The following is a 27,100-nucleotide window of genomic DNA, read 5'->3' on the forward strand; positions in this document are numbered from 1 at the left end:
CTACCTCTTAAGACTGCGAGTCCTGAACTGAACCTATAATCTGATTATCTTCTATCTACCCTATTGCTGAGCACCATGCTGAGAATATAATAAACACTTAATGGGTATCATTATTATTAATGATTTTGTGCTTATAATGGCATATATTTTGGGGCAGCAAACTATAAATGACCGTGGATGATTAAACATCTACAACTTCAGTTCACTGCTGACTTCACAGTTCTTTTCTCATTGTACTGGAAACAGCTGAATGTTATGGAGTCAATTTTCTTTTCACACTGAGGCTTTACTGCTGTTTCGCATTCTGCAACAATATATAGGTAAACATATATTTTTAATGGTATTTCTTAAGTGGTTACTGTGGGCCAAGCACTGTATTAAGCACTAGGGTAGATACAAGCTAATCAGATTGCCCAAAGTCACACAGCAGATGAGTGGCAGAGCTGGGATTTGAACCCAGATCCTTCTGACTCTTAGGCCGGTGGTCAAGCTTCTTCTCTGTCTTGACTCCCTCCCTCAAATCCCAGGCCTCAGAAACGGTGCCCGCATTAACAGGGACGTGAGAGGAGGATGTAATGGCTCTGGGTCAATAGCAAGGGCCATTGGGCCCCCTGCCAACTCAACCAGACACTACGAGGCACAGAGAAGTTAAGTGACTTGCCCGAAGTCACACAGCAGGCAAATGGCAGAACTGGGAGTTAAACACGGGTCTCCCGACTTCCGGTCCCGTGCCTTGTCCAGAGACATCACCCTTCCACATTAGCAAGCATTTTTAAATTACTGAGCTTTCTCTAGAACGAAAAAAAGTTTTGCTAAGTGGGAGAGGATTTCTAAGCATTGGTTGAAAAGGTTAAGTCTTCATTCATTCATTCAGTTGTATTTATTGAGCGATTACTATGTGCAGAGCACTGTACTAAGCGCTTGGGAAGTACAAGTTGGCAACATATAGAGACGGTCCCTACCCAACAGCGGGCTCACAGTCTAGAAAGCGTTTAATTATTCTGCCTGGATCGTTCACACAACACATTGTTATAATGGGCCATCGGCCGGGACTGCTGAAAATCTATTTATTTTATTAATGAAATGTCCATAGCTATAATTCTATTTATTCTGATGGTTTTGACCCCTGATGGCATTTCTTAAGGCACTTATTCGGTGCTAATAATAATAATGATGGTAATTATTAAGCGCTTACTATGTGCAAAGCACTATTCTAAGCGCTGGGGAGGTTACAAGGTGATCAGGTTGTCCCACGGGGGGCTCACAGTCTTAATCCCTATTTTACAGATGAGGTCACTGAGGCCCAGAGTAGTGAAGTGACTTGCCCAAAGTCACCCAGCTGACAATTGGCGGAGCCGGGATTTGAACCCATGACCTCTGACTCCAAAGCCCGGGCTCTTTCCACTGAGCCACGCTGCTAAACCCTTGCTAAGCGCTGTGGTCTGTGTGAGATTATAATAATAATAATGGCATTTTATTAAGCACTGTTCTAAGCACTGTGGGGGGGTTCAAGGTAATCAGGTTGTCCCACGTGGGGCTCACAGGATTCATCCCCAGTTTACAGATGAGGGAACTGAGGCCCGGAGAAGTGAAGTGACTTGCCCAGAGTCACACAGCTGACAATTCATTCATTCATTCAATCGTATTTATTGAGCGCTTACTGTGTGCAGAGCACTGTACTAAGCGCTTGGGAAGTCCAAATTGGCAAAATCTAGACGGTCCCTACCCAACAGCGGGCTCCCAGTCTTGAAGGGGGAGACAGAGAACAAAACAAAACAGATTAACAAAATAAAATAAATGGAATAAATATGTACACGTAAAATAAATAAATAATTGGTGGAGCCGGGATTGGAACCCATGACCTCTGACTCCAAAGCCCGGGCTCTTTCCACTGAGCCGCACTGCTTCTCCTTCTGATGATCAGATCAGGCGAAGCCCATCCCACACTGTGCTCACTGTCCAAGCTGTGATTTAACACTTATTAAACGCCCATACCGCATTCGCTTTGTCCAGAACGTCGACGTGTTCTCCATCCCTGCTTCCTGATCCCTTCCCATTTTAATGGATTCTGAAAAGTGCATAAAGCTTAATGGAATGTGAACAAGCATTGTGTGTTAATTGTAACCCAAATGTATAATTCAGCATGCTTTAAAACCCGGTAGATATTAAAGTTTGTCTTAGAAGGCTAAATGACAAACCATTATTGTAAACATGATTGACACCGCTATAAAAGGCTGAAAGAACGTGGTTCCTTTCTCTGCGACACAAATGAGTCCTTTGAAAGGCATAAGGAAATCGAGTTAGAAACAGCGAGGACTGGGGAATAAACCACGGGCCCCGGGGTCGGAGAACCTGGGTTCCAATCCTGCCTCCGCCACTCATCTGCTGCATAACCTTGGGTAAATCATTATATTTCTCCGCGCCTCAGTGTCTTTATCTGTTAAATGGGGATTAAGACGGTGAGCCCCAGTTGTCTGGCACATAGTAAGTGCTTAACAAGCACCACAGAAACAAAAACCAAAAAAACAGCCGAGAAGCAGGTCACTGGGAATTTCAGTTCCCGTGACTTCAGGGTGGAGAAGCTTGAATTCATCTGTGCATCTAGCTTTAATTCTGTTTGTCAATCAATCAATCGTATTTATTGAGCGCTTACTGTGTGCGGAGCACTGTACTAAGCATTTGGGAAGTACAAGTCGGCAACACATAGAGACAGTCCCTACCCAACAGCGGGCTTACAGTCTAGAAGACTGACCATTTGACACTTCTCCACATGTTTGTTTGGTTGTCTGTCTCCTCCTTCTAGACTGGGAGCCCACTGTTGGGTAGGGACTGTCTCTATATGTTGCCAACTTGTACTTCCCAAGCGCTTAGTACAGTGCCCTGCACACAGTAAGCGTTCAATAAATATGATTGAGTGAATGAATGTGTCCTGACCACTTGACACCTGTCCACATGTTTTGTTTGGTTCTCTGTCTCCCCCTTCTAAACTGTGAGCCCGCTGTTGGGTAGGGACCGTCTCTATATGTTGCCAACTTGTACTTCCCAAGTGCTTAGTACAGTGCTCTGCACACAGTAGGCGCTCAGTAAATACGATTGAATGAATGAATTTGTCCTGACCACTTGACACCTGTCCACATGTTTTGTTTGGTTGTCTGTCTCCCCCTTCTAAACTGTGAGCCCGCTGTTGGGTAGGGATCGTCTCTATATGTTGCCAACTTCTACTTCCCAAGCGCTTAGTACAGTGCCCTGCACACAGTAAGCGTTCAATAAATATGATTGAGTGAATGAATGTGTCCTGACCACTTGACACCTGTCCACATGTTTTGTTTGGTTGTCTGTCTCCCCCTTCTAAACTGTGAGCCCACGGTTGGGTAGGGACTGTCTCTATATGTTGCCAACTTGTACTTCCCAAGCGCTTAGTCCAGTGCTCTGCACACAGTAAGCGCTCAATAAATACGATTGAATGAATGAATGAGAAAGTACACCCTTCAATTTCCTCATTTAAATAAAGAGAATTCAGCTAAACTAGGTAGCACATTCTCCTCTGGCCCCTTGTGTCTTGCTGCTCTGAATGAGTCATTCATTCATTCAGTCGTATTTATTGAGCACTTACTCCTTCCCCTCCCCACAGCACCTGTATATATGTATATATGTTTGTACATATTTATTACTCTACTTATTTTACTTGTACATATTCTATTGATTTTGGTTTATATGTTTTGTCGTCTGTCTCCCCCTTCTAGACTGTGAGCCCGCTGTTGAGTAGGGACCGTCTCTATATGTTGCCAACTCGTACTTCCCAAGCGCTTAGTACCGTGCTCTGCACACAGTAAGCGCTCAATAAATACGATTGAATGAACGAATATATGCATAGTGACTTGAATATAAATAGCACACCCCTCTAAATGTTTATCATTATCCTCCCTTCAAGGCCCTACTGAGAGCTCACCTCCTCCAGGAGGCCTTCCCAGACTGAGCCCCTTCCGTCCTCTCCCCCTTGCCCCCCTCTCCATCCCCCTCATCTTACCTCCTTCCCTTCCCCACGGCACCTGTATATATGTATATAAGTTTGTACATATTTATTACTCTATTTTACTCGTACATATCTATTCTATTTATTTTATTTAGTTAGTATGTTTGGTTTTGTTCTCTGTCTCCCCCTTTAAGACTGTGAGCCCACTGTTGGGTAGGGACTGTCTCTAGATGTTGCCAACTTGTACTTCCCAAGCGCTTAGTACAGTGCTCTGCACACAGTAAGTGCTCAATAAATACGATTGATTATCACCACAACCAAAAATTTGGTAAGCCAGTTTTCTGGATCGGCATATCATCATCATCATCATCATCATCAATCGTATTTATTGAGCGCTTACTATGTGCAGAGCACTGTACTAAGCACTTGGGAAGTACAAATTGGCAACATATAGAGACAGTCCCTACCCAACAGTGGGCTCACAGTCTATAAGGGGGAGACAGAGACCAAACATACTAACAAAATAAAATAAATAGAATAGATATGTACAAATAAATTAAATAGAGTAAAAAAAATATGTACAAACATATATACATATATACAGGTGCTGTGGGGAAGGGAGGGAGGTAAGATGGGGGCATATCTTGGCATGGGGACTTTCCTTTTTTCAGAGCAGTTGTTTCCCAAAATCAATCAATTAATCAATGGTATTTACAATAATAAGAATAAGAATGGCATGTCCTCTGACCCCCAGGCCCGCGTTCTATCCAGCAGGCCCTGCTTTACTCTAAATTTAGAGTCGTCTGTTAATCCTGTGAGTATATGGATGGGGTGATTTTGCTCAGAGACATGACTTGCCCAAGGTCACGCCCAGATCTTCCGCCTTCTTGTCCTTAGCTCCACAGGTATTGACATCCCCCTGCAAAGAGAATTGGAAAAGAAACCAGGCCCCTATAAAATCCAGAAGTCACTATCCCCCCCTTTTCCCTTCAATTTCATTCAGCCGCCTTTTCGATTGCGACGGGATCCTTTCGACTATTTCTCCCTGTCCGTCCCGAGCGTTCAGGTAGCGTTCTCCTTTTCGGCAGAAAAACGCACTGTTAGGTCGAAGACTCTTTAATGAGCCATTGAATCGGAAAATAACTCGTTATATCATCAGGCAGAGGTATGGTCTTTTATTTGCATGTAGAGAGTGAAAATGAATAATTTATCAAGTGTTATTAGTGCAGGCTGCATATTACTGAAGGCACAGCAGGGCATAATGAAATTTCCGTCATGGTAGTGTGAAAGTGGAATACTTCCACGGAGTCATTACTGAACTTTCGACATCTTTCAGAGCGCTATCACGCTATCACGCCAGTCTCGCTCACCTCTTCATTAACTGGACTTTTGATTGAAAAGTTTAACTCACCTCAAAAATCTGCAGGGGCTGGCAAGCCAAAAGCTACAGCTTGACTCTAAGCTCATGTTGCCGCATCAGAAGAAGAATTTGCAGAATGAAGGGCACATTATTCTTTAAATTACCTAATGTCCTCTTATTAAAGTCATGAGCGGGGGGGAAAAAGGCTGAGGCTGATGGTTTTATTAGTTATCTCAATTAGCTGTCTCAATAGGTGAAATAGGCCTATTGCTGGAAAATTACATTTTTAAAGATCCTCTCCACTAAAAATGGCAGATACTAGGGCAGGCATGCAGGTGGGTAGCCACCCCTCTGCTAGGTTTTTAATATTAAAAAGCACTTTTTTGGTGGGCAAGGGGGAAGAACAGGGCTGCTTTTGTTTCCTTGTCCGTCTTTCGTGTCCGAGTTTCCCTGCCTTCCTTTTTGGATCCACTTTCAATCCTTCTATTTTGGGTGCTAGTTTACCTGATGTCTACCAACTCTGTTGGATTCTGCCAAGCGCTTAGTACGGTGCTCAGCCCGCAGTAAGCGTTCAGTAAATACGGACTGTCGCTGATCTGCTTGGGTTTAATCACCCCTTCACGTCTCTGCTTCCTGTTTGCTTGATCCGCCATCAGTTTTCCTCCACCATAGCCCGGGAGCCCCACGTGGGAAGAGGACTGTGTGAGAGAAGAAGTGTGGCTTAGTGGAAATCAATCAATCAATCAATCAATCAATCGTATTTATTGAGCGCTTACTGTGTGCAGAGCACTGTACTAAGCGCTTGGGAAGTACAAGTTGGCAACACATAGAGACGGTCCCTACCCACCAGTGGGCTCACAGTCTAGAAGGGGGAGACAGAAAACAAAACAAATTAACAAAATAAAATAAATAGAATAGATATGTACAAGTAAAATAAATAAATTTTACTTATTTTAAGAGCCGGAAAGAGCCCGGGCTTGGGAACCAGAGGTCATGGGTTCTAATCCCGGCTTCGCCACTTTTCTGTGTGACTTTGAGCAAGTCACTTAACTTCTCTGTGCCTCAGTGACCTCATCTGTAAAATGAGGATTGAGACTGTGAGCCCCATGTGGGACAGGGACTGTGTCCAACCCAATTTGCTTTATATCCACTCCAGCGCTTAGTACAGTACCCTCCGCATAGTAAGCACTTAAATACCACAATAATAATAGTTATTATTACATCTACTCTAAAAGCACTTAACAAATACCATAATTATTATCATTATTATTACTTCTACTCTAAAGTTTTCAGCACTGGGTTCCTGTAATTCTGTTACCTGTGTAGTCAGAGAGGTGAATTTATTCCCCATGCTGGGCATTCTATCCGTCATGTCAATGCATCGTGAAACGGACTCTCCCTTGGGTAGCAACTGTAGGGTTTCAAGTAAAACCAGCGTCATTAATGGGAAACGGTCACATTTTGTTCCTTTTTTTTTTTTTAAACCTCCCCGTTTAAAAAGAAAATTGAAATGCCAATATTAACATTTGTCAAGACCAGGGAAAGTGGTGTGACGCCTCCTCATATATATTTATGCGCTTCATTTGAAGGTCATTCCGTGCGGCTGCTGGGTCAGAAGAAGGATAATGGAAAGCGGATGGGGGGAGCGCGATTGGATTTGCCAAAGATTAGGAAAAACCCACTGATAGAAATCATCTCCATCAATACGGGGTAAGCGCCTTTCAGACCGGCTCATAAAATATTCAGCGCCGTCCGTGAATCCGATGTCATTTTTTTTCCTTTTCCCCCAGGCCCAGGGTATATTAGCTCGGCATATAATGGACTAACGTTGGCCACCCTGAAGCACTTGAACAATGGAGTCCTCTAAAAATGGGTTTTCTGCCCAAGGAGTTCTGTTCCGCTTTTGCGGGACCGGGGGTATTATTCATTAGTAGCGTCGTCTGTTTGTCATCACGTAGATTTCACGGGGCTTCTTGGGCTAGAGGTAAAACGTTTTTTGCAACATTACATTCTCTTTGGTGGAAAGGTGAAGGCGTCCCACATTTTTGAATGAGCTGCTATGGGATGTACGATCAAAAATGGGTCTTTCAGACACATTATTGATGTGATTTTTAAACTACCAGATTTTCTACCAATTCTGTAGATTTCTATCAACTCTCCTTCCAGGTTCCTAGTGCTCTGCACACAGTAAGTGCTCAATTAATACCATTTATTGATTAACTCCCATTAAGTCCCTTCAGCTTGTTGCTTCCCATTTGGGCGCCTCACTTCTGTTACGCTTGGGCACATTTTCAAATGATCGCGCCCCGTCCCTCCCCCATCCCGTTTGCTAGGGAAAACCCATCGTATCCCACCCACCGTGGACTGGTTCATCACGTCTGCGTGTTTAGGAGGGAATTGTCAGAGGCGTCCTCATCTCTGGTGACCCAAGGCTGGACAGAGTATTTGGGGTTTCCCCTTTATTTCTGGCTGCTTTGTGGAGGGGGAAATCAAGAGAAGCAAATTAGTGGAAAGAGCCCGGGCTTCGGAGTCAGGGGTCGTGGGTTCTAATCCCAGCTCCGCCACGTAACAGCTGTGTGACTTTGGGCAAGTCGCTTAACTTCTCTGTGCCTCAGTTACCTCATCTGTGTAAGCCCCCCCATGGGGCAGCCTGATAACCCTGCATCTACCCCAGTGGTTAGAACAGTGCTTGGCACCATAGTAAGTGCTTAACAGATACCATCATCCTCACAAGGAAAGAATAGCACGACAAAGAAAAAGAAATTGAATTAACCTGGCCTAGTGAATTGAGCACAGGCCTGGGTTCTGATTATGGTCTGCTGGGTGACTTTGGGTCAGTCACTTCACTTCTGTGCCTCAGTCGCTTTGTCTATAAAATGGGGATTTTTTTAAAAAAAAGAATTGCTCTGAATCCTATTTGTGAGTACTTTTTAAGACAGTATTTTCCTTTTCTCCCTGTCTACCAGAAGACCTGTGGTCTTAAGTTTCAGGACACTCAGATTGTCTTACAGGTGAGCGTACCTGCCTTTCTGACCATATCTGTATTTTCTCTCCTGCTCGCTTTCCTTTATCTCCCCGTCCCCGCATCGATCCTAAGAGCGAGTGAGCCTCTTGCCTGGATTGCTCTCCCTAGCATCTCTGTGCCCCACTTTAGAGAGAACTTGGAGAAGGTGGACCTAGGGGAGATGATGCCGTAAGTGGGAGGATCCTGGAGGATTTGGGCGACTTCAAATCCTGGCTGTGTCGGCCTATTTAACCGGGTCCGTCTGGGCAACGGGTTGTTTTGGAGAAAGACGGCGTCATGGGCTTCGGTGAGTTTGGATCGCAGGAGGACACAAGAACGGGTAAAATGTTCTAGGAAGGCAGAATTGAGCCTCCTGAAATTGTGACTACGTTCCCGGTTTTCATAAACCGCCTATCTGCTGCCTGCTTCCCAAATGGTTTCAGTTCAATTAAAACCCAAATGGCCCAGTTTCATTTGAAGATGCGAGGAGATGGGGCATGTGCTTTAACCTCCTTAAAAAGATTATGCAGAGCAACAGCGGATGGCACTGTCGCTTCACACCTGCAAAACGGAATCGTTAAACGTGCCCTAATTTAAGTCCCCCTGGAGCCCCTGATCCCAGGCAGGATTTAACAACATCAGTCCGTCTCAGTGTGGGAATTCAACTCACGTTTGGTACGTTCTTCCCGACCGTGGTCTTGGGCAGCGGCGATTGAGAGTTATCGCATTCTTCAGTCCTGTGATTTGATTCAGAGCAGTGGGGCCGCCAGCCCGGAAGGGAACGTAATGGCTGTTTGCGGTTGAACAGCGAGTGCTGGCCACTTGGGATGTTCTGGGCCCCAGACTGGGTGAAGCGGATCAATCAATCAATCAATCAATTGTATTTATTGAGCGCTTACTGTGTGCAGAGCACTGTACTAAGCGCTTGGGAAGTACAAGTTGGCAACAAGCGGATGGCCCGTTTCACACCCAACTGGGGAGGACGGACCAACCTGCATAGCATTTCCTGGTTCCGTCCCATCTGCTTCACCCAAATGACCACCACCAATCTCCAATAACAGCCCCTGCTTTGTAACCTTGGGCAAGTCACTCCACTTCACTGGGCCTTAGTTTCCTCATCTATAAAATGGGAATTAGATCCTACATCCTCCCACTTACGTGGTAGACAATCCCTCATTGTAGACTGTAAACTCCTTGTGGTCAGGAATCACCTCTACCAACTCTGTTGTATCATACTATCCCAAGCGCTTAATACAGTGCCCTGTACACAGTAAATGCTTAATAAATACAGACCCCTGCCCTGGGGGTGAGGGCCAGGGATGCCCCCGGTTAGAGAACATTCACGAAGACTTCCGCCACCTCCCTACCCCTTTTACCTACCTAAATTCTGCGAGTGTCACTTAAAGTGGAAATTTTTTTTAATCTGGCAAAGTGTAGAGCCTTCCATGTTCTTGTTGTTTTGCAGAAGTTTGTGGGGGGTTTTTTTTGTGTGTGTGTGGTTGTTTCTCCCAGCACTATCAGCAGAAATGGCTGTGGAGTTCAGATGCTAATTAAACATAATTGGTTGCATATGTGTTTGTGGATTAAGGTCTGTCAGTTTTTTCCAATTCAAGAATAATATATAAAACATACATATATTTATTTTTTTAAACCACTCCGCTTTTATTTTAGTGCAGCTCAGCATGCGAGCACTAATTCCCCGACTTCTTTTTTCTAGGCTGGGCCACGCGGTCTGTTTTATTTGGCTGATTTAAAAGGCTACAGTGCAGGCATTTACGACCTCATTTAATACATCTGATGAAAGCTTCTCTGAGGAATGTCTATTTTTCTGCAAATTCAATAAAGTAAACAGGGTTTAAAGCAAGGCCACTCGGTTGCTAGTTGCTGTTTTGGAAGGCCCTCTGCGGCTTCGATGGGCCCTCCCTTTGATTGCGGCGTTAAATAACGTGGCCGGCTGTACCAAGGGTTAATCAGGAGAGGTGACTTGGCCTTTCCGAGCATCGGCTCCATGGGAGATGTTTCTTTTTCCGTGGTTCCCACCAGTCGTCGGGAGAACGGAGAGGGTCTGAAACGAGCCGAGGTGATTTCCCTCGTAGAGCCTCATCACCTCTATCCTTTTACATCCGGAAAACGGGAATATCTCTGCCCCTCAGCGAGGCCTAGTGGAAAGAACAAGGGGATGAGGCTCAGAAGTCAGGGGTTCGAATCCCAGCTCTGTCACGGGTCCGCGGGGTGACCTTGAACTAGTCACTCCACCTCTCTAGGCCTCAGTTGCCTCCTCTGTAAAAGGACCCCCTCGTCCCCCTCTCCATCCCCTCATCTTACCTCCTTCCCTTCCCCACAGCACCTGTATATATGTATATATGTTTGTACATATTTATTACTCTATTTATTTTACTTGTACATATCTATTCTATTTATTTTATTTTGTTAGTATGTTTGGTTTTGTCTCCCCCTTTTAGACTGTGAGCCCACTGTTGGGTAGGGACTGTCTCTATATGTTGCCAATTTGTACTTCCCAAGCGCTTAGTACAGTGCTCTGCACACAGTAAGCGCTCAATAAATACGATTGATTATGATGATGATGATGACTGCAGACCCCTGGTGTTCCGGGGACTGCATCCGAGCTGATAGTCTTGTTCTTGCCTCAGTATGTAGCCCGTAGCGGGCGCTCAATAAGTACCATACCCAACCCCTTAGCTCACACCACTTGGCAGCCTAATCCAAAAAAATTTCGTGACCAAGACCCCAGTTGATCTTAGCTTGCTGAGGAATCCCTGAATCTTCACCACTGTGAAGAACCTTTCCAGAATTTTCTGTCTGAGGTGTCGATTCCCTTGTGAGTGCCCAACGGCGAGCAGAGGGAAAACCTGCTTAGCAGGCCACCGGTATTCAAAGGGCGGATTTTCCGAGCCCGGTTTTATTTCCTCGGGAAACAATGCGATTCGGATCCGTATTCAGATCCCATCTGCCTAATGCGGCTGTGGTTACCTTCCAGAGAGCGTCGGGTAAGGGGGGGAAAGAAAACCTGTCCGAGGGCAGTTGCTAAACTACATTAGAGTCATTTTATAGGAAATAAAATCTCCAGGAGAGGAATTCAACTTCTAGGATTCAGGGTCAGCCAACAGATCCAGGAAGGAGCTGTTGGATTCCTAGGTGGGGTGGAGGGAGTTTGCAGAAACAGCTTTATTTGCCTCTGTCTTTCCACCCAGAGTGGAGGCCTGGATGGAGTTCCAGGATCCAACTCCAGCCGGAGACTTGGAAACCCCAAAGGCCAAAAACAGGTTGCTCTTAAGGCGAGTGGGAAAATATGGAAATATGGAAAGATTTGTTCCTTGCGTGGATTAAATGCAGCATGGCCCAATGGGAAGAGCACAGGCTTTGGAGTCAGGGGACCTGAGTTCTAATACCGCATTCTGCCACATGCCTGCTGTGAGACCTTGGTCACATCATTTCCCTTCTCCAGGCCTCAGTTTCCTCATCTATAAAATGAGGATTAGAATTAGAGAAGCAGCGTTAGAGGTCATGGGTTCAAATCCCGGCTCCACCAATTGTCAGCTTTGTTATTTGGAGCATGTCACTTCACTTATCTGTGCCTCAGTTACCTCATCTGTAAAAATGGGGATTAAGACTGTGAGCCCCTGATGGGACAACCTGATCGCCTTGTAACCTCCCCAGCGCTTAGAACAGTGCTTTGTACATTGAAAGCGCTTAATAATTGCCATCATTATTATTATTATTAATTAGATCCTGCATCCTCCCATTTTGGTTGTAGTCTGTAATCCCTCCATGTAGACTGTAAACTCCTTGTGGTCAGGGATCCCGTCTACCAACTCCGTTGTAGCGTACTCTCCCAAGCGCTTAGCACAGTGCTCTACACACAGTAAATGCTCATTATATGCCAATGATGGATCAGTTGATCAGTTAGGCCCCTATGGGACAGAGACTTTGTCCGGCCTGATTAACTCGTATCTGCCCCAGCGTTTAGTTAAGTGCGTGGCACATAGTAAGTTCTATAAAAAATTCTATAATTTAAGAAGTAAGTTCTATAAAAAGTTCTAGTAAGTTCTAGTAAGTTCATAGTAAGTTCTATAAAAAATTATATAAAAAATGCATTTAGGGTGGGCAGCCCAGCGCTTAGCTATTAACTCTTCCATCAGTCAATCAGTGGGATTTATTGAGCGCTTACAGTATACAGGCCACGTTACCAAACACTTGGAGGACACTTGGAGAAGCAGCGTGGCTCAGTAGAAAGAGCCTGGGCTTCGGAGTCTGAGGTCATGGGTTCAAATCCCGGCTCCCCCACTTGTCAGCTGTGTGACTTTGGGCAAGTCACTTCACTTCTCTGCGCCTCAGTTACCTCGTCTGTAAAATGGGGATGAAGACTGTGAGCCCCATGTGGGACAACCTGATCACCTTGTAACCTCCCCAGCGCTTAGAACAGTGCTTTGCACGTAGTAAGTGCTTAATAAGTGCTATTATTATTATTATTACAATAGATTCGGGTAGGTGGACAAGGGCACTACCCTCAAGAAGCTGACAATCCACTGCCTCATCGTCCTTCCCATTATGTGCTAATGCTGTTTCCTCCAGCCTGACCCTCCTCGCTCCTTATAATAATAATCATAATAATAATTGTGGTATTCGTCAAGCGCTTATTATGTGCCAAGTACCGTTCTAAGCACTGGGGTAGATGCGAGGTAATCAGGTTGGCCACAGCCCCTGTCCCACGGTCTTCATCCCCATTTTACAGATGAGGTAATTGAGGCGCAGGGAAGTGACTCGCTCAAGGTCACACAGCAGACCTGTGGCAGAGCTGGAATTAAAACCCAGGTCCTTGTGATGCCGAGGCCCGTGCTCTTTCCACCGTGCCACGCTGCTTCTCTATTTAGGAATCTGGGACCCATAAGCCACCTCATCATCATCATCATCATCAATCGTATTTATTGAGTGCTTACTATGTGCAGAGCACTGTACTAAGCGCTTGGGAAGTACAAATTGGCAACATATAGAGACAGTCCCTACCCAACAGTGGGCTCACAGTCTAAAAGGGGGGAGACAGAGAACAAAACCAAACATACTAACAAAATAAAATAAGTAGAATAGATATGTACAAATAAAATAAATAAATAAATAGAGTAAAAAATATGTACAAACATATATACATATATACAGGTGCACCTCATCCTATAGCTATAGAAACACTGCCACATGGTCCTTCAGCTGAAGGGGATTGCAATGATAGTTTTGGCATCAATTTAAATTAGGATAGAACTAACTCTTTGCTCAGGGTGGATTGGATTGAAATTAACTTGATTTAAATCACATTTTAAATCACCGGACAGGAAGCAACAACTTAATCACTGCATTCTACAAAATGTGCATTCTTGCTGTCTGACGGATTTGTAATACATAGTATTCACAAGAGAGATGGATGTTGACTTTTAATTGCACGGTGAATGCATCCTGCAAACAAAGCGATATTTTAATATTTTTTTCAGATTAATTTTGTAGCAGTGTCAGAGATCAAATTATTATTTTGCTCCAGCTATCTGAATCAGATACTTGTGAAGTTGGGAGGTGAATTATTTCCACTTCCTGGGTATTTTGGGGTTATTTTTGCCACGCTATAATAGCGGGTCCCAGCCAGAGTCCTCTGAAACTAGACTAATTATTCGGCAGTATGAATCTGTACTTTTTAATCAAATATACATTTTTAGCTGCTCGTAATTTGAGTCAGCGGTTCTTATTAATGAGGCCCGCTGAACAGATTTTTCACAAAAATGAAATCGATTCTCAGAGGACGGTCCTGGGAGTCAAAAGGTCTCCCTTTTAGAGAAGCAGCGTGGCTCAGTGGAAAGAGTCCGGGCTTTGGAGTCAAGAGGTCGTGGGTTCAAATCCCGGCTCCGCCACTTGTCAGCTGGGTGACTTTGGGCAAGTCACTTAACTTCTCTGGGCCTCAGTTACATAATTTACTTGTATCCACCCCAGTGCTTCGTCCACTTCCTTGCACATAGTAAGGGATTAACAACACCACAATTATTATTATTAGGGGCTAGAGGTGGGACAATTCAAGTCAACCCCTCCAGTTGTGTGCTAAGTGACCTTGGGCAAGTCACTTTAACATCCCTGTGTTTCCCTTTTCCCATTTGTAAAGTGGGGATAAAATCCCCACATTCCCTTCTTAAACAGTGAGCCCCACGTGAGACAGGAAATGTATGAGACAGGAAATTATGAGAAACAGCGTGACTCAGTGGAAAGAGCCCGGGCTTTGGAGTCAGAGGTCATGGGTTCAATTCCTGGCTCCGCCAATTGTCAGCTGTGTGACTTTGGGCAAGTCACTTCACTTCTCTGGGCCTCAGTTCCCTCATCTGTAAAATGGGGATGAAGACTGTGAGCCCCCCGTGGGACAGCCTGATCGCCTTGTAACCTCCCCAGCTTTGCACATAGTAAGCGCTTAATAAATGCCATCATTATTATTATTATTATTATTATCCATTCTGATTGTCTTGTATCTACCCCAGAATGCTTAGCACTGTGCTTGGCCCGTAGTGAAATGCTTAATAAATACCATTATTATTGGATAATTTTATTATTGTTATTGCGATTAATATGACTATCGCTTTCAGTACCTGAAAGGATAGATAGAATGGAGGAGGGTGTTTATCACAGGGAATAAGAAGGAGGGCAGGGAATGGGGGCAAACTCAGTTTTGGGAAACTGAGTAAACAGCCTCGTCGGTCCTGTTTTGAGTCCAGGAGTCCGAGTGAAACACCCTGATTTCAGGGTTTGTAGAAACCACGGTGCTTTATCGGAGGGAAAGCAAAAACTTGTTTATAGAGGAAAGCATAACGAAATCTCTGATCTTTTTGCCCGAGGTCTCTTTCCAAAACAATTTACTGTAGCACACATCTAAGGTCAGTATTTCCTAATTTAAGAGTGTTCGGCTACATCTGTTCATCACTCATTGACAAATGACTTGTAATAGTGTTGGCATTTTAGATTATTAGTCAAAACACCCGCGACCACGGATTTGTCGGTTGAAGGGACAATTTGTTCTTTTTTACCTCTACTTCTATTGGAACTTTTTGGATAAACAGATACGGTGGCTAAGAGAAAACAAATGTCCACTGAAATCTCAGTTGAATGCAGAGAAATCTGATTTTGACTGGTGAGACTGTATAATCTGATATCAGAATGTACCCAGCCGGGGTAAGAGGGCACCTTTGAGGAGAGACAGAGGAGGGTACAATATGGCTCAGTGGAAAGAGCCCGGGCTTTGTAGTCAGTGGTCATGGGTTCAAATCCCAGCTCCGCCAATTGTCAGGTGTGTGACCTTGGGCAAGTCACTTAACTTCTTTGGGCCTCAGTTACCTCATCCGTAACATGGGGATTGACTGTGAGCCCCCCGTGGGACAACCTCATCACCTTGTATCCCCCCAACACTTAGAACAGTGCTTTGCACATAGTAAGTGCTTAGTAAATGCCATCATCATCATTATTATTATTATAACAGTAAGCAGACACATTCCCTGCCCAGAGTGAGCCTACAGTCTAGAGGGGGAGACAGACATTAATATAAATAGCGTGGCTCCGTGGAAAGAGCCCAGGCTTTGGAGTCAGAAGTCATGGGTTCAAATCCCGGCTCCGCCAATTGTCAGCTGTATGACTTTGGGCAAGTCACTTCACTTCTCTGTGCCTCAGTTACCTCATCTGTAAAATGGGGATTAAGATTGTGAACCCCACATGGGACAACCTTATCACCTTCTGTCCTCCCAGCGCTTAGAACAGTGCTTTGCACATAGTAAGCGCTTAACAAATGCCATTATTATTATTATTATTCTCTGTGCTTCAGTTACCTCATCTGTAAAATGGGGATTAAGATTGTGAACCCCACGTGGGACAACCTGATCACCTTGTATCCTCCCAGCGCTTAGAACAGTGCTTTGCACATAGTAAGTGCTTAACAAATGCCATTATTATTATTATTATTCTCTGTGCTTCCGTTCCCTCATCTGTAAAATGGGGATTACGATTGTGAACCCCACGTCGGACAACCTTATCACCTTGTATCCTCCCAGCGCTCAGAACAGTGCTTTGCACATAGTAAGCGCTTAACAAATGCCATTATTATTATTATTATTCTCTGTGCTTCAGTTGCCTCATCTGTAAAATGGGGATTAAGATTGTGAGCCCCACATGGGACAACCTGATCACCTTGTATTCCCCCAGCGCTTAGAACAGTGCTTGGCACATAGTAAGTGCTTAACAAATACCATTATTATTATTATAATTATTATTAAATAAATTGCAGATTATGGGCAAAAGTTATGTGGGGCTGGGAGAGGGGGATGAATAAAGGGAGAAAGTCAGGGAGACGCAGAAAGGAATGGGAGAAGAGGAAAGGGGGGCTTAGCGAAGGCCTCTTGGGGGAGATGGGCCTTTAAAAGGGCTTTGAAGGCAGGGGAGAGTAATTAATTATCTGTTGAATTTAAGGAGGGAGGATGTTCCAGGACAGAGGCAGGACTTGGGTCAGCAGCGACATAGGCGAGGTCGAGGTACAGTGAGAAAATTAGCATTAGAGGAGTGAGGTTTGTGGGGTGGGCATGAATCCCACCCACTGGCCCAGTATTTGTGCAACTGGGAGGCAGATGTTCCTTGCCCAGTTGAAGAAATTGGCTGGAGTGGAAACTATCGTTTTTATGGGGACTTGCACACAGGCACACCTGCACTATGTCTTATTGTGTGCAACACACATACACACAACAAACACACACAGCACCCCATCTGCCCCCTCACACATATCTTTAAATTCACTTCATGTCACAGGGAAGGTAGCCCAGTAAGTCTGATTAGCCCCACACCTCTTATGTCCATATCCACAAGGGATTTATTTTCACGTCTGCCTCCCACTCTTGAATTGAAGCTCCTTGTGGGCAGGGAACGTGTCTACCAATTTGGTTGCATTGTATTTTCCCAATGTAGCCTAGTACAGCGCTCTGCACACTGTCTACACTCTATAAATACCATCGACGGATTGATCGATTAAAACAACAGGGGACATCATTCTTATAACCCTTAGTACACCCTCAGTGTTCTTTGTGTTGCTTTGAATTCTTTGTGTATTCTAAAATCTACCGTGAGAGATAATGTTTGAATTTCCCTTGCTTATCCCCCGAAATACTCCCCCCCCGCCGCTTTCATCGTACTAGGGAAGGCATAAAAGAGGCACGCAGAAAATAAAGACTTCTTGCTTATTGGTTAAGTTCAAAGGACATTTTCTTCAGTGAGCAGGAAAGGAATTCAATTCCCAAAACCATAGTGAATTCCCAGGAAAGAGTTTCAGCCACACCACCTGGACGTTTTTCCATTTCAAGGGTCGCGGGGTCAGGGGAAGAAAGGTAGGCTGTGTATTGTCTTCTCCCTTGTGTAATAGTTCCACGACAAAAGCAGCACCGTATCAGGAGAAGCGCAGTGTCTACACTTCCAGCTCTTAAAAATCACATTCAGCACGGTTTGCCGAAAGCCTAATAGGGTGAATTGGAATATCTGTAGTGGTTAAGCAGATCTACGTCCTCCTGGCTTCATTAGCCGGGCCGTGTATTTACTTTAGTGGGGAGAAACCTTGCCGTCCCTGACTTATTTATTTGATCTATATGGGATGTTTCGCCCCATGGGCCCGAGGAGTTCACCGTTTAAATATTTCTCGAATCGTAAACGTTCAAACGACCAAATAAGGGGAGAAAGGGACTAAAGTGTAAATCAGAGGCGAGGGAAATGGGGAAGGCGGGCAAGATGAGGGAGGGTTGAAAGGTTGAGGTCGCTGAAGGGCAGCAAAAAAGCACGGGCCAGGAAGAAGCCCAGGCTAATAGGCTTTGCGGTTAGGGCAAAATCTGGCTCGTTCCCCGTCCCCTGGGTGAGTGCCCGGGTAAGCAGGAAGATGAGGTTTGTAATTATGCCAGGGACGGGGGGAGAGAAGAGGGGGCAACATCCAGGAAGGGTCGCCTTTCTACCCATCTCCATCCCCTCCCATTTGGGAGGGAGGATTTTGGAGTTGTAGGTGGAGGGAAGCTTGGATTCTTTCATTTGAAGACGCTTGTGAAGCGTGTACTAGATTCCAAGCACTGTACTAAGCTCGGGGAGAGAGATCCAAGGTAATCAGACTGGACACAGTCCCTGCCCCACGTGGGGCTCAGAGTCTGAGTAGGAATCAGTCCCCATTTGGCAGATGAGGTAATTGAGGCACAGAGAAGACACACAGCAGACTGGGGACAGTGCCGGGATTAGAACCCAGATCCTTTGGCTCCCGGGCCCGTGCTTTTTCCAGTGGGTCATGCTACTGCTCATTGCAACTCCTTCCTTCCTCTCCTTCCTCTCCCCCTCGTCCCCCTCTCCATCCCCCCATCTTACCTCCTTCCCTTCCCCACACTACCTGTATATATGTATATATGTTTGTACATATTTATTACTCTATTTATTTTACTTGTACATATCTATTCTATTTATTTTATTTTGTTAATATGTTTGGTTTTGTTCTCTGTCTCCCCTTCTAGACTGTGAGCCCACTGTTGGGTAGGGACTGTCTCTATATGTTGCCAACTTCTACTTCCCAAGCACTTAGTACAGTGCTCTGCACACAGTAAGCTCTCAATAAATACGATTGATTGATTGATTGCAACTATTTTAACTAGTTAACTAGAGCAAGAGTATCAGGAGTGCTGTGTGAGTGGAGTGAGTACTGTTAGTGTTCTGCACGCAGGAAATGCTCAATAAATACGATTGGGGTCTGGGACTCAAGTTTATAGGTTCATTGGAGAAGCAGCGTGGTTCAGTGGAAATAGCCCGGGCTTTGGAGTCAGAGGTCATGGGTTCAAACCCCTACTCCGCCAGTTGTCAGCTGTGTGACTTTGGGCAAGTCACTTAACTTCTCTGGGCCTCAGTTACCTCGTCTGTAAAATGGGGATTAAGACTGTGAGCCCCCCGAGGGACAACCTGATCACCTTGTAACCTCCCCCGTGCTTAGAACAGTGCTTTGCACGTACTAAGCGCTTAATAAATGCCATCATTATTATTATTATAGGTGACACTGTAGAACGGGAAAGTAGGGTGGGCAGATGAGATCAGTCAGGGAAGTCTTCCTGGAGGAGGTGGATTTTTTTTTTTTTTAGTGGAACATTGAAGATGGGAAGAGTTGTGATCAGCTGGAACCAGACCCAGAGTTGATGGCAAGAGAGAGGCACTGTGAGAAGGTGGATGGTAGAGGAGCTAAGTGCATAGTCTGGGTCAGACTGGGAAAGGAGGGAGTCTAGGGAGGAAGGGAGGGAGCTTTATGAGTGCCTTAAAGCCGACAGTGAGAAGTGTCTGTTTGAGACAAAGATGGGAGACTTGCCATCGTAGAAGGATCTATTCATAGATTCAGAGAGAGAGACTGAGAAAGGCAAAAACTGACAGCGAGTGTATTTTAAAGTCCTGGGAATGTTTCCTGGGTTTTTTTTCCCTGGGTTTTCATAATTAGCTTAATTTTAAAAATATGTGGCCATCAAAATGTTGTAGCGCTCAGCAAAATTTCGTTTGCCAACCGCCATTGTAGAACAATCAGCCTTAGACCCAGGCTGGGAGCGGAGGTGGCCACTGATCCCAAGTTAGCAGCCATTTCTCCACGGGGATGCTGTATTTGCCAGCGGTCATCTCAGCAATTGGCGGCCTGGAGCCCTCTTTTTTCTTTCGACCTCATTTTGCACATGGATGCAGAATAGTTAGGGCCAGGCGTGGGAGTAACACGTCCTATTCAACCACCTGCCCCAGAAAATCCTGTTTTTCCCCATGAAATGTTCTACCTGGTGATGTATTGCCATTATACATCTTCATTGCCAGCTCTTATCCAAAGGCGGTTTCTGAAAATGTTATTTATTTATCTATTTCTTTTCCTTGTGTTTTGCTTTAGTGGTTCTTCCACTTTTTTTGGCTTTGTTTTGTTTACCACCTTTTGGCAAATAATAATAATAATGATGACATTTATTAAGCGCTTACTATGTGCAAAGCACTGTTCTAAGCGCTGGGAAAGTTACAAGGTGATGAGGTTGCCCCACGGGGGGTTCACAGTCTTAATCCCCATTTTACAGATGAGGGAACTGAGGCATAGAGAAGTTAAGTGACTCGCCCAAAGTCACGCAGCTGACAAGTGGCGGAGCCGGGATTTGAACCCATGACCTCTGACTCCAAAGCCCGGGCTCTTTCCACTGAGCCACGCTGCTTGATTGGTTGATTTGCGGTTGTGTTTTCTTTTGATTTCTGTCATCTGGTTCAAGTAGAAATTAGTCACATTTCTTCATCCGTTCACTTGATTAGATTGCAAAGGTTCATTTTCTTGGGCTCATAATTTTTAAAGCTGTTTTTTTCCTTAAGTACTTTACAGTTGCGGGTGTTCCTTTGACCAGCTAGCTAAATTTTTTTTTTTTTCCCAAACAGCTCCCCTTTACCAGACACTGCAGCTTAATTTGTGTACGCATTTTTCCGTTGGTGTCTTCACCTAGTCTCCCGGCAAGAGAAGGGGATTTTCGTTGGACCCTAACAGTTGCCTGATCGGGGGAAAATGAGGCCGTTATTTAGCGGCCTTGGAATTGATTCTATTTGATTATGTAAGATTTGGTCTTGATGGCAGCCCTGACTTTACCTAATGATCCATAATGTCTGGTGGGTTTTGACTTGCATCATTCCAATCATTAGTATTCTAATGGTGCCGAAGAGCCAGATGGGCTACTCAATCCCAACTCGCATCACTGGTGGCAGAAAATCAATGAAATGAGATACAGTGCCCCAGATGTTCTGCCTTGATAGGTGCCGTACATTTTTTTTTGTGGTATTCATTAAGCGTTTCCTATGCGTCAAGTACTGTCCTAAGCTCTGGGGGAGATACAAGATCGAGAGAGAGAAAGATACAAGGACATCAGGTTGGTCACAGTCCCTGTTCCTCCCTCTACCTAGGAGGGAGGTGGATTTCATCCCCATTTTACACATGAGGAAACTAAATCAATCAATCAATCAATCAATTGTATTTATTTAGTACAATACATTGTATTGTACTAAGCGCTTGGGAAGTACAAGTTGGCAACTAAAGCACTAAGAAGTTAGGGACTTGCCCAAGGTCGCACAACAGACAGGCGGCGGAGCCGGGATTAGAACTCAGGGCCCCTGCGTCCCAGACCCGTGCCCTTTCCACTAGGCAACACTGCTTCTTGTCAAATTAGGCAAATTTTTCTTGCAGTGGTTCAGAGTCCACCTAGACTGTAAGCTCACTGTAGGCTGGAAGTGTGTTTTCCAACTCCGTTGTATTGTAGTAATAATAATAATAATAATAATAATAATGGTATTTGTTAAGCGCTTACTATGTGCACAGCACTGTTCTAAGCGCTGGGGAGGTTACAAGGTGATCAGGCTGTCGCACGGGGAGCTCACAGTTTTAATCCCCATTTTCCAGATGAGGGAACTGAGGCCCAGAGAAGTGACTTGCCCAAAGTCACCCAGCTGACAGTTGGCGGGGCCAGGATTTGAACCCATGACCTCTGACTCCAAAGCCCGGGCTCTTTCCAGTGAACCACACTGCTTCTTCATTGTACTGTCCCAAGTGCTTAGTACAGTGCTCTGCACGCAGTAAGCGCTCAATACATACGATTGACTGACTCCGTTCCCCCTAACTTTTGGAAAAGAGAGGAAAAGGAACGCGGCAAGACGTCGGGGTTGAGGGGCAGGATTCAGGCCGACCCGGATGAGGTCACAGTTGTGGCAGCGTTCGTTCATTTTCTTGGCTTGCAGAGAGTTTTCCTAGAAAGCAGAGCGGGGAGTCAAAGCGACGAGTTTCACATGAGCTTTGGGCTTTCCTGCGGTTGAGTTTTATCTGAGGTTCCTCTTCACCCACCATGATCTCGGTTTAGTTGCTTCGAGTTGAAGTCTGGTATTTTAGCCTGTCCAAATCGATTTCCCCCGCTCTTCCCCGCCTTCTTTACGGTCATCCGACTGAAAGCTAACGTTCAGTTTTTTAATCAATCGTATTTACTGAGTGCTTACTCTGTGGAGAGCCCTGTACTAAGTGCTTGGGAGTGTATAGTACAGCGGATTAGCAGACACGTTCCCTGCCTGTAAAGAGCTTGCAGTTTAGAGGGAGAAAATGACATTACTATATTCATTGGATTTTTCAGCACGCTCCCTGCCCGTAAAGAGCTTGCAGTTTAGAGGGAGAAAATGACATTACTATATTCATTGGATTTTTCAGCCTGGTTTTCTGTGGTGGCGTTTCAGTTACAGTGAAGAAAGCAGAACGCTCATCTCTGCTGTCGAAAATGTTAACGAACGACCGCAGATGAAAAGAACTGTGGTATATGCTAAGCGCTTTCTATGTGCCATCATCATCATCATCAATCGTATCTATTGAGTGCTTACTATGTGCAGAGCACTGTACTAAGCGCTTGGGAAGTACAAATTGGCAACATGCACTGGGTTAAGCCCTGAGGTAATACTACTACTAATAATAGTAATAATTGTGGTATCTGTTCACTGCTTAGTATGTGCCAAGCATGTTAAGAAATGCTGGAATAGATACATCATCATCAGGTTGGATACGGTCTCTGTCCCACTTGGGCCGCACAGGCCAAGGAAGGACAGCTTTATTTTCCAGAAGAGAAACTGAGGCCCACAAGTCTTACAGAAGGCAAGTGACAGGTGGCGGAGCCTAGTTTAGAACCCAGGACCTCTGACTCCCTGTGATCTTTCCACTAGGCCATGCTGCTTCTCGGCAGATACAAGCAGATCGGACGCAATCCGTGTCTCAGACACGGCTCAGAGTCTAAGGGGAAGAAAGAAGAAAAGGGGTTTAATCACGAGGTCCACCATGAAATCAGTCAGATTTATTGAGCGTTATCTGCAGGGCACAGTACTAAGCGCTTGAGAGAGCACAGCACAACAATATAACAGACACACTCCCAGCCTACAGTGAGCTTACAGTCTAGAGGGCCCTTCCTTGTGGTGATTTCTCTATCTGCCAATTATGCTGCGGTTCCTTGCTCAGACAAGGATGGACTTGTTCCCCTTTCCACTGTATTTAAGGTTTCCAGCATTCATTCATTCAGTCGTATTTATTGAGCGCTTACTGTGTGCGGAGCACTGTACTAAGCGCTTGGGAAGCCCAAGCTGGCAACATATAAAGACGGTCCCTACCCAACAGCGGGCTCACGGTCTAGAAGGGGGAGACAGACAACAAAACATATTAACAAAATAAAATAAATAGAATAAATATGTACAAGTAAAATAAATAGAGTAATAAATGTGTATAAACATATATACAGGTGCAGTGGGGAGGGGAAGGAGGTAAGGTGGGAGGGATGAGGAGCGGGAGAGGAAGGAGGGGGCTCAGTCTGGGGCAAGCGCTGTTCTAAGGATTGGGGTAGATACAAAATAGAAAAACAGTGTAGCTTAAGGATCAAAAGGATGATAATAATAATAGATAGATCCCAAGGCCAGAGAGTCAAAAGGACCTGGGTTCTAATCCCAATTCCGCCACTCATCTACTGTGACTATGGGCCTGTCACTTCACTGCTTTCTGGTCATCTCATCCGTAAAATGGGGATAAGCCCGTGAGCCCCATGTGGGATATGGACCGTGTCCAACCTGATGAGCTCGTATTCATTCATTCATTCATTCATTGTATTTATTGAGCACTTACCATGTGCAGAGCACTGTGCAAAGCGCTTGGGAAGTACCTACCCCAGAGCTCAGAACAGCGCCCGGCATGTCGTAAGCGCTTAGCAAATACCATTTGCAGAGCCCAGTGGAAAGATCCTGGGAGTTAGAGGACCTGGGTTCTCTGCCACTTGCCTGCTGTGTAAACTTGGGCAAGTCCCTTGACTTCTCTGGGCTTCAGTTACCTCATCTACAAAGTAGAGATTAAGACTGTGAGCCCCATGTGGGACAGAGACTGTGTCCAACCTGATTATCTTGTATAATAATAATAATAATGACGGCATTTATGAAGCGCTTACTAAGTGCAAAGCACTTTCTAAGTGCTGGGGGGATGCAAGGTGATCAGGTTGTCCCCTGGGGAGCTCACAGCCAATCCCCATTTTACAGATGAGGTAACTGAGGCACAGACAATTCTTTTTTTAAACTCTCGAAACAAAACAACGTACTTGAAAATGTTTAAGTTTCAGCCCTTTGGTTCCAGGTTGGACGAGACAGAAGGTGGGGGAATAAAGAGTGTCTCTCGGGAGAAGGTTGTTTAGAAAGTTGAGCATGGTATGTTCAAAATTATTGAGGAAACAAGAAAAGACGGAGCAGTTTTCTTCTTACACTGAATTAAGTGACTTGCCCAAAATCACACAGCTGTGGGTTGGCAGAGCCGGGATTTGAACCCATGACCACTGACTCCAAAGCCCCTGCTCTTTCCACTGTCTACACCAGTGGTTAGTACAGTTCCCAGCAAATAGTAAGCACTTAACAAATACCATTGAAAACACGTGTCTGGGCAAGTGAGTGCTCAATAAATTTGACTGAGTTGAATTGAAAAGTAAAGTAGTATGTGCCAGATGTGAATCCAGGATGCTTGTTTGGCCTGTAGCTTGGCCTGGGGTGTCCTGGGACCCTTAGAATCGGGTGACTTCGATTGTCTTCATGATCTTTTTGCACCCCAGGCCCTTCAGTAGTTACACCGAGTATTGCCCAGGGCACACATTCAGTGTAAGCAGAAAACTGCCCCGTCTTTTCTTGTTTCCTCAATAATTTTGAACGTACCATGCTCGACTTTCTAAACAACCTTCACCCGAGAGACGCTCTTTATTTCCCCCCTCATCTTTCTCCTCCATCCTGGAACCAAAGGGCTGAAACTTAAACATTTTCAAGTATGTTGTTATGTTCTGAAAGTTTAAAAAAAGAATTGTCTGTTTCATCAAAGGTCAGGTTCAGAAATCATCACTCAGCACATGCCGATGGGATATTTTTTTTTTTTTGGTTAACTCCACATGAGTGTCTGACTATCGTATGACAGTTCCTTGCTTTGCAGACTGGTGTCTGACTTTGTGTCTTTTATTTTTAAGATATAACTGTCTAGTGGTTTGTGTTTTCGGTGTGAGTCATTGCCTATCATGTCCCGTGCCTTTCCTCTAAAGCTCTAATTATTTTGGAGGTAGACTAAAGCTCAATATTTAGAGCCAATATTAGATTTGAAACTCCAGCTGTAATTTTTATTTATAGGAGACTTTGGTCAGCCTTCTGCCCGCCTCCATGCTTAGTTGATCCAGTGAAGAAGTCAGCTTCCAGTCAGACTTGTTGGCAGGGAGTTTGTTTTTGCAGGTTTTTTTGTTGTTGTTGCCGCTAATTTTCAAAGTTAGAACTAATAGCGCAACTCTGGGTCTCTCAATCGTTGTATTTACTGAGCAGTTACTGTGTGCAGAGAGAGCACTCTACTAAGCGTTTGGATAGGGAGTGAATGAATAATAATAATTGTGGTATTAAGCACCTTCTGTGTGTCAGGCACTGTGGTGGATACAAGAAAATCGGGTTGGACACAGTCCCTGCCGCATGTGGGGCTCACAGTTCTTCCGACTCCCATGTCCGGGTTCTATCCAACAGGACAGGCCATGTGGTTTCAGTAGCATTTAATATAGCGTTTAGATACCTTGAGCGTATCTGGGATATGATCCTCTAACATTATCAAACACCAGATTGCTTTTGGGGGCCAGAGCTTTAGAGTAATTCATTTCCCGATTTGATCCCATTGTCTTCAAGGACTTAAAGATGGGGACTTCCTTGAGGTTCTTCGAGCCAGTCCAAGTTGGCTTTCACCTCATTTTTTAACTGTCCTCGTTTTTATTGGGAACATTTCCCTGAACACGCACTCTAGAGTATCAAAAGGCGTTTTTGTCTGTGGTCAGAAAAAATGTTCCGAATCTGCCAGCAGAATCCTCAATTGCACAAGAGAATGGGTGTCGAAGCCGAGAAACGGCTCATAGGCGGCCGATCTCTTGTTCTGTCCGAAACCTGTGATGAAATGCAAACAATAACCGTGGAACTGCGTATTGCTCTATTTTTGTGTGGGAAAGACTTCGCTTTAGAGATGGGGGGAAAAAAGACATCTCCAATGTAAACTGTTAGCAAGCTAGGGCTGAGGTTTGGTGGGTAAATCATCCACTGGCTTACAGAAGGCTAATCTCTTTGAGCCACAAAGATCAACCAAAGTGTTTTGTGGCATAGAAAATACAGATTTTTTTGGTCTTTCCTGAAGAGGGTTGCCATGTCCCCGTTCTGCAAATATCAAGAAGCTCTAGAGCAAACTCACTGCAGGCCTTTTCCTTAAACTGAATTGTGCTTTGTAGGGAGGTATCCATCAGTACCTGGAAATTCTTCTGCTGTTCGGTCAGTGGGTCGCTATGAAACACCTTCTCAGTTGGGAAGAGGGGAACTACACCTGGACTCATGCTTAAACACAAATCGATGAATGCTATTTATTGAGCGTTTACTGCGTGCGGAGCACTGTACTAAATGCCAGGGAGAATTTTCTGGCAGTGATGGAGAAGATTGAGCTGGAATGGGTCACCATGGGTGGTCATGCATTCTTCCTATTATAAGAATAATTGTGGTATTCACTCAACAATCATTCCTATTTATTGAGCATTGACTTGGTGCAGAGTACTGTAGTAAGCTGTACTGTTACTAAGAGTACAGTTTAACAGAGTTGGGAGACACGTTCCCTGCCCACAGTAAGCCTACAGTATTTGTT

At 44.9% G+C, this 27,100-nt stretch overlaps 1 protein-coding gene across 1 annotated transcript in view; it reads left to right on the top strand.

Moving 5' to 3' along the window:
- CDKAL1 (CDK5 regulatory subunit associated protein 1 like 1) overlaps positions 1 to 27,100 on the top strand; it is a 340,204-nt gene that overhangs the window by 108,641 nt on the left and 204,463 nt on the right. The window contains exon 8 of the mRNA XM_038770667.1: positions 6,923 to 7,043. Within this exon, the coding sequence (XP_038626595.1) occupies positions 6,923 to 7,043 (121 nt within the window). The remainder of the gene's footprint in view (positions 1 to 6,922; positions 7,044 to 27,100) is intronic.

Source organism: Tachyglossus aculeatus, chromosome X2 (genome assembly GCF_015852505.1).
Source record: "Tachyglossus aculeatus isolate mTacAcu1 chromosome X2, mTacAcu1.pri, whole genome shotgun sequence".
In the NCBI taxonomy this organism is placed as follows: domain Eukaryota; kingdom Metazoa; phylum Chordata; class Mammalia; order Monotremata; family Tachyglossidae; genus Tachyglossus; species Tachyglossus aculeatus.